This window comes from Mustela erminea, chromosome 4, assembly GCF_009829155.1.
Source record: "Mustela erminea isolate mMusErm1 chromosome 4, mMusErm1.Pri, whole genome shotgun sequence".
Taxonomy (NCBI): domain Eukaryota; kingdom Metazoa; phylum Chordata; class Mammalia; order Carnivora; family Mustelidae; genus Mustela; species Mustela erminea.
In genome coordinates, this window is record NC_045617.1 from 149,215,781 (window position 1) to 149,224,471 (window position 8,691).

The 8,691-nt window shown below is 40.5% G+C and overlaps 1 protein-coding gene across 1 annotated transcript; it reads left to right on the top strand.

Annotated features, from left to right (window-relative positions):
* The first annotated feature begins 220 nt into the window (after positions 1-220).
* Positions 221-1,150, top strand: LOC116587606 (putative olfactory receptor 2W6). Its single transcript, XM_032338230.1, has one exon. It carries the CDS (start codon positions 221-223, stop codon positions 1,148-1,150), a length of 930 nt encoding a protein of 309 aa, XP_032194121.1.
* The last annotated feature ends 7,541 nt before the right edge of the window (positions 1,151-8,691 follow it).

Consider the following 8,691-nt stretch of genomic DNA (forward strand, 5'->3'; position numbering starts at 1 on the left):
ATTGGAATTTTGCAACACTGAAGTAGTTTGTGTTACATGTTTGAACAAAGGATGAAGGACTTAAATGGCTAGGCAGACGCTCGCCTCATGTAGGATGGGTTGCCAGACTTGATGGCTTATCCGTTCCTTAAACTTCCCGGCATTCACTGGTTCTCAGAAAATACAGATCAGATATTCATTATATTCTTACCAGGCACACAGACGATGTGAAAGGAAGACAATGGAAAAATCCAACGACAGCTCAGAGTACGGTTTTATCCTGGTGGGCTTCTCAGACCGCCCCAAGCTGGAGCTGGTGCTCTTCATAGTGAATTTCATCCTATACTCAGTGGCCGTGCTGGGAAATTCATCCATCATCCTCGTGTGCATCCTGGACACTCGACTCCACACCCCAATGTACTTCTTTCTGGCCAACCTCTCTTTTCTAGATCTGTGCTTCAGTACTAGCTGCATCCCACAGATGCTGGTGAACCTCTGGGGCCCTGACAAGACCATCAGCTATGCCGGCTGTGTGGTCCAGCTTTTCTCCTTCCTTTCTGTGGGGAGCGTCGAGTGCATCCTCCTGGCCGTGATGGCCTACGATCGCTACGCGGCCGTCTGCAGGCCCCTGCACTATCTGGTCATCATGCACCCCCAGCTGTGCTTACGACTGGTGGCTGTGGCCTGGGGGAGCGGACTGGTCAATGCCATCGTCATGTCCCCCCTCACAATGACTCTTTCCAGATGTGGCCGGCGCCGGATCAACCACTTCCTCTGCGAAATGCCAGCGCTGATCAAGATGGCTTGTGTGGACGCCCGCGCAGTGGAGATGCTGGCCTTCACCTTCGCCATTCTCATCGTCCTCCTGCCCCTCACTCTTATTCTCGTCTCCTACGGCTACATCGCCGCCGCGGTGCTGAAGATCAAGTCCGCGGCCGGGCGCCGCAAGGCATTCAACACCTGCAGCTCGCACCTCACCGTGGTCTCCTTGTTCTACGGGAGCATCATCTACATGTACATGCAGCCCGGAAACAGCTCTTCCCAGGACCAAGGCAAGTTCCTCACCCTCTTCTACAACCTGGTAACGCCCATGCTCAACCCACTCATATACACCTTAAGGAATAAAGAGGTAAAAGGGGCGCTGAGGAAAGTTTTGGGGAGGCAGCAGTGACCTGAGCAACAAAGGCAGTCCTAGGTGAATTTTTTTTTTTTTCAAATACCGCCATTTACTTTGTGTTTATAATAAAGTTAGCCCATGTGTCAAACCCTTGGGTCTTTAAAAATAGGGATAAATACCCTGAAGTGTATCCAGAGTCAACAGTAACCAACCATAGCCATACATAATATAGATCTATCTCAGCAAAATAATATTTAATAAAAAGAATTAAGTCTTAGAAGAAGAGTAAGGTGATTTTCACAGAGATATAAAATAAACGTGTTAAAGATTTTATTCAACTCAATTAATGAAGGAATCAGGCACACTTACTTAATAACCAGTTTAAAAAAAAAAAAAAAGTTAAGGGCTCCTGCCTGGCTCAGTGGGTAGAGACTGAAATTCTTGATCTCAGGGTTGTGAGTTTGAGTCCCACACCAAGTGTGGAGATTACTTAAAAAAATAATAGAATCTTGGGGCTCCTGGGTGGCTCAGTCATTAAGCCTCTGCCTTCTGCTCAGGTCCTGATCCCAGAGTCCTGGGACTGAGTCCTGCATCGGGCTCCCTGCTCAGCAGGAAGCCTGCTTCGCCCTCTCTCACTCCCCCTGCTTGTGTTCCCTCTCTCACTGTCTCTCTCTCTGTCAAATAAATGAATAAAATCTTTGAAAAAAGATTTAAAAAATAAATAAAATATTACAAAAATGAAAAAATAAAAAGAAGTCAAATATCACAAATTCATAACACATGAAGGAGTGTTGAAATGAAATGTGCAAAAGGAGACAAGAAATTGCTTCTTCTGCTGTGGGGAGAGAAGCCAATCCCTTTTCTACCTGACAGAACTGAATTCACATGTCACTGACAAGAGTTATTTTGCATTGCTCTCAGTTTATCTATAATTTACAATTAATAATAATATATAATATATAATTTACACAATCAGAATCTGGTAATGTGTAATTTTCTACTAAAAGATAGATTTTCCTCTACAAAGTTAAGTATATTTTATTTACATTATAAAAGTAAGTATACAGTCTTAAGTCTCTCAAAGAATGGATGTAGGTATTTTCATCCAATTTTGTAAAATAACAAAACTATGGTTTATAGATTCTATGTAAATAAGCACAGGTCACACAGAAGATAAGTGGGGTTCAGAAGTGGCATGTACAAGTCTGAACCTTTGCTATTGTCCACTGAGTAACATTGCTTTTGCTGCCGAGTATATAATGCATGTACAGGTCACCTAATCATCAGCCCCAGCCCTGTTTTATCACTTGTACAGTCATCCTAGTATGCTGGATAGGCGGTAATCCCTATAGAAGAATTCTACCCCTCAGAAATTCACTCATTTTTCTTTAACTGTTAATACCATGACATTACCTGTTCCCCCAGTGCCCATGCAAATCCCCAGTCCAAATCTTTCCTATACTCTAGTGGTTAGCTTAAAATCACATAATATTTGTAAAATTATCTGAGTCTCTTTGATTTAAAAATGTTCTCTACTAGAGTAAACAGAGGAAACACCTCAAACAGGTTGCATTTTATACACTGAAATGACAGTTTTTCTAGTTAATATTATTATATTTATATGTCTCCTATTAGTCTATAAATTCCTTGATCATAAAGCTGTTTTTATTTAATCCTTTTAGCACCATTTTGGGTATTAAGTTGTTATTAAAATGCCTTGCAGATAGTATGCAATCAGTAATAACTTGGGATATTATTAATTTTAACTGATTAATTACATCCAGCAATCAGTCCTTCACTTTAATTGATGCATTAATTCTGTCTGTTCTTCAAGATTACAAGTGGATCTATCACAGCACAGTCTGAGTTTACATTTACTGTTAAATGTTTTATAATTTTTTTCTTAATTCAATGTAAACCCTATAAGAGAGGGAAAAAAGCCACTGAGGAATTTCTGTGTGTATCAAAACTCATCCCCAAATTTTAGGAGATGAAAACTTTTCCTTTCCTACATATGAATCATACACTCAAGGGGAATTACTATGAATTCTGTCATGGTCTAGAGGCTGTTTGTACAGTAGCAACAGTTCAGAATTTTAAACCTCTTCAGATTGACCTAAGAAAGGTATTTCTCTCCTCATTAAATTGATTTTCTTCCATATAATCCCTTCAAAGTCCCCATTTCATTATTCCTTGTTTAGAAAATTATTCAAACATGTTATGATTAAACTGTCTAGTCCTTAAACACCTCAGTTTATTTATTTTTTATTTATTTTTAACTTTTTATTTTACTTCCAGTTAGTTAATATAGAATAAACACCTCAATGGGATTCCTCACTTGTATACAGTAATATCCTTCTCAGAGGCTAGATACAGTTTCCATGAAGATGCCCCAGAAATGAAGAAAACGTTCCTCCTTCTGAATTGACACTTGTCATTAATTTCTCATGGTGTACATAGTAATTGTTAGCATCCAGATTTAGCCCTGGATCTCAGAAAATACCCCTTTTCTTTCCTTTCTAGTCTTTAACTTTTATTTCCCTTCACTAAAGAGCAGTGGGAAAAGCAGAGACTATTTAGTTACTGGAAGAATTGAATCCTAGCTCCGTCGTATTTTAAATGTGTATCCTTTCTTCAAAGAGTTGAAACCTAGGTTATTTTGTTGTAAAATATGAATTACTCCACAAATCTAATGGGGTTGTTTAAAGTTATTAATACTGTGTTTGCATTAATGCAAGTGTTTGCTGTAACTATAAAAAGCAAGATGATTATACGGACGTTTGAAAGCATATGTGGTTGAGAAGAGCAGCCAGGGAGGGAAGCTCTTATGTGGTGGGCAGGGACAGTGGGCCAGCCTAGGGCAAAAGGCTGACTGTGGGCCCACCACCCCCAGAGTGCGCAGCTGTTTGGCCTCAGGGTCAGAACGCATCCTTAGATGGAGGAAATATACAGTGTGTGTTTCCACTGAAGGGGGTAACTCCCAGATTTTGACTCTTCCTCCATTAAGTCATCAAAACTCTGAAAATTTGGTTAAATTGCCCTAAAATGGTTTTGGAAAGATTCAACAGCATTGCCAAATTATTTTTGCTTTGAGTCTATACTTAAGTCTATAAATGCTGCTAATATTATTTAATTTAAGAGTAAGGACGGTGATAATTTAATTTTCCTATTTTTTTTTAAGATCTTATTTATTTGAGAGAGAGTTTGAGAGAATGGGAGGAGGGCAGAGAGAGAGGGAGAAGCAGACCTCCCACAGAGTAGGGAGCCCAATGCTGGACTCGTGACCTGAGCTGACGGCAGATGCTTAACCAACTGAGCAGGTTGCCCTAATTGTCTCGTTTTAATTCTCAATGTAAAAATTCTGTAAGCTGAACTATGATAAATGCCTCTCATAATATTGACTGGTAGTAAACATTCCAACATGATCATATCATAATAGTAGTTTCAGGGAAAGAATACAGTCTAAATTAATCATTAGAAATATTTGAGCCCTAAAAACTTCCTGAATTATTTGAGGAATAATAAATATTACCTTTGTTTGAGGAACTGCACATTTTTTAAAAGATTTATTTATTTATTTTAGAGAGACAGCACAGCAGGGGGAGGGGCAAGAGAGTGAGGAGGAGAGCAGCAGACTCCCCGCTGAGCAGGGAGCCTGAGGTGGGGCTCCATCTCACAACCCTGAGATCATGAGCTGAGCAGAAATCAAGAGCTGGATGCTTAACCAACTGAACAACCCAGGGACCCTGAGGAACTATATATTTTTGAAGAAAGTCTCCTTTTCTGAAAGCTCATACTACATTATTTTTATTAGTGTAATATCACTTCTGTGAAAAAGGATAGAAATACCAGACTTTGTAAATCTGGTGGGAGAGACACAACAGGCCTTGCCTTAATTTTCCTTCAGGTTCAATGAGAATACGGTAGCAAATAAGGGGTGATACCACTAATAACCCACCCTAAATACAACACCACTCTAGAGTAGCCCTAGGACACAGCCACTTGTCAGTTTCAGTTCAGAGAGATGACTTCCAGGAACACTCATTTCTGCTCTGTGATATCTGGGTCCTCAGCAAGAATGGCTTAAAAGGTGGAAAATGGCCGTCACAGCTCAGATGGGGCCATATGTCTGGGGCCTCATTTCTTATTCATATAGCATCTTTTGGGTATAAATTATCAATATGCTCTTTCACTTACATGCCTAGTGTTTTATCTGTGATGGTTGAAATACCTGGGTGCTTACGGAGAGCCCTACTTCTCCACCAAGTGCTCTCAGGGTAGTTAGACTTCGTAACATGCTTGCTGGCTTCCTCTAGTGTGAGTGTTCTGAAAAACCATGATGGAAGGTTTAAAACTTTTTATGACCAATACTCAAAGTTCCAGAATGTCTACTTTCATAGTATTCTATTGGTCAGGTGAGTCATGAGGACACTAATCCAGAATCAAGGGGGAAAGGAAGAATATATTCTTTCTATTATTAGGGGAATGGCATGATGTGTGTATAGGAAAGAAATTGGTGAACATCATGACAACCTACCACAAGCTTGGAAAAGAGTACACAGGAAAGTGTCTTCATGGCCTTGGTAAACAAGGACATCAACGGGGCACAAAAAATACTAATAATGTATGAAAAGAAAATAAGTTAGAATTCATCAAAACTTCTGATTATCAAAAGACACTGTTGAGAACATCAAAGAGCAGCCTACTGATTATTGGAGAAAGTATTTACCCTCCATATACTTGACAGAAAGACTCCTATCCTTAACCTACAAAGAACTCCAGTATCAATCTTAGAAGGAAAAACATCAAAATTTTAAAAATGGACAATCAACTTGAACAAGAACTTCACAAAAAGAGATCCAAATGGCTGACAAACATATGAAAACATTCTCAACTCAGTACTCGTCCAAAACAGTGCAACAATACATTCTTACGGTGAATAATGGCTAAAAACCTGAGGAAGACAACACCAAGTGTTAGTGGGGATGTGGAGCAACTCAAACTCTCCTACACTGCTGGTGGGAGTGTTGCTTCCGAAAGCTGTTTGGCAGCTTTAGCTTCAGATTAATAGACACCATATCAATTATGTATTGCCACATTTACTAACCATCTCAAAGCTTAGTGGCATAAAGCAGTAATTTTTTAATTTGTTAATGATTCTCTGGATCAACAACTTGAGCTGAGTTCAGCCAGATGATTCTTCCACTGGTCTTGTTCAGGGATGACAAGACTGGGGAATGGCACTACAGTATTATGGCTTGCCTGGGACTGGATAGTCTAAAATGACTTCACTCATCTGTTCAGTGATGGCTGTTGATCACATGTCTTCAACAAACTAATCCAGGCTTCTTCACGTGATGTCAATGTTCCAAGCAGGCACTCCCTTTTCAAATTTCTGCTTATGTCATATTTGCAATGTCCCATTGGCCAAAGTTGCTCACAGAGGTGATGTATGGGGGACTATAAGACATGGATTTAGGGAGGAGGCCATTACTTGACAATGTAACATCTGCCTATTCTCTGACCTCAAAATTCATTCCTAGGCATATATTCAATAAGAATAAATGTGTATGTCCACCAAAAACTTATACTATATCTACTGACTGTCAAATCCCCAAAGACTGCCATACACGGCTGTTGATCAAGCAAAGCTGAGTTTATCACACCCCCCAGAAATGGAAAATACTCTCTCAGCAGAGCTATTGGTGTCTCAAAAGGGAATAGTTAGGGAAGGATATTTATAAGGTTTTCAGACCTGGCATGAGGGATTATGAGGTGAACTTTGTAAAACAGATTTGGTTGAGTTTGAGCAGAGCTTAAAAATAGTAGCTTTGGGTCGGTAGGCAGAGCAAGGCAAAAGTCTTGAAGGAAACCTTGATAAGTGAGCTGTTCCTGGAGAAAGCAGCTGTGTTATTCTGGCTTGGTCTCAATGTTATTTAAAACAGAGATTGGAGCTTTGCAGATGCCACTGCTCAGGAGCCACCAGCAGTGTCCAGCCATGGTCAACCCCACTATGTTCTTTGTCATCACTGTGGAGGCACACCTTTGGGCTGTGTCTCCCTCCAGCTGTTTGCAGACAACTGTGCAAAGACAGCAGAAAATGTGCTCTGGGGTTCCTGGATGGCTCAGTCGGTGAAGTATCTGACTTCAGCTCATCTTATAATCTCAGGGTCTTGGGATCAAGTCAGCAGTCAGCAAGCAATCTGCTGCTCCCTCTCCCTCTTCCCTCCAACCTGCTTGTACTCTTTCTCTCTCAAATAAATAAAATCTTTTTTTTTAAGATTTTATTTATTTATTTGACAGACAGAGATCACAAGTACGCAGAGAGGTAGGCAGAGAGAGAGAGAGAGCTGGAAGCAGGTTCCCCACTGAGCAGAGAGCCTGATGTGGGGTTCAATCCCAGGACCCTTGGGACCATGACCTGAGGGGAAGGCAGAGACTTTAACCCATTGAGCCACTCAGGCGCCCCTAAATAAAATTTTATTTTATTTGTGCTCTGAGCCCTGGGGAGAAAGGATTTAGTTATAAAGTTTCCTGCTTTCACAGGATTATTTTGCAATTTATTGCCTGGGTGGTGACTTTACCCACCACAATGGCCCTAGAAGTAACTCCATCTGTGGGGAGAAGTTTAATGATGAGAATCTCATCCTGAAGTGTATGGGTCCTAGCATCTCATCCATGGCAAACACTGGACCCAACATAACGAGTTCACAGGTTTCTGTCTGCATGGCCAAGACTGAGTGCAATGGCAAGTGGGTGGTCTTGGGCAAGATGGGAGGGAGCAGGAATACTGTGGACACCATGGAGTCCTTTGGGTCCAGGAAGGGCAAGAGGAGCAGGAGGATCACCATTGTTGATTGTGGACAAACCTAATAAATTTGACTTGCGTTTTATCTTAACCACTAGAGTATTCCTTCTGTAACTCAGGAGAGCACCACTTCACCCATCTGCTCAAAACATCCTATTACCTTTGTGCTCTCACTGCAGTTCCATGGGTTCCATGTTTTCCTCATTTCCCTGCAAGTCTAGCTGGATTGCAGGGTTAGGTTTATGATTATGAAACAAAAATTAAACAACAAAAAATAAAATATAATGGGGACTGGAAAGTGCGTCTGGGCCCAGTTTAATGCAGGGACAGAAAATTATGGCTTTCGTACTCCCTACACAATTCAACAGTTTGGTATTCTGAGATTAGTTGGTGATATGAGGATGTAAAGCAGCTTCCTATTGATTTGTGGGTTTCTTCTGTGTCTTTTTTTTTTTTTTTAAATGGTGCTATCTAAATATCATATATGTTCTGGTTGTAGGAAGTAATCAGTCTTCATAAGTGGGAATTTTCCAACTCTATTTCATATTTTCCAACTCTATTTCATATTTTGAAGTCAAATTGTATTTAATCCCAATTCCTTTACTTTCAGAAGCAGCCGCAGGACTGTGCTCAGGTGTAACTGACAGAACTGTATCCCCACCATACTCCTGATAAGTACTGACCGTATTACTCCTTCTGGTTTAACAGCTGAAAGCAAGTGCTATAAATTAATAACTTCTTATGAGGTTGAGCATATTATTTGGTGTTAAGTAGAAAAAGCCCCAGT

Excerpts from the sequence above, each read along its gene's own strand:
- LOC116587606 (XM_032338230.1), top strand. The coding sequence starts at position 221 with ATGGAAAAATCCAACGACAGCTCAGAGTACGGTTTTATCCTGGTGGGC.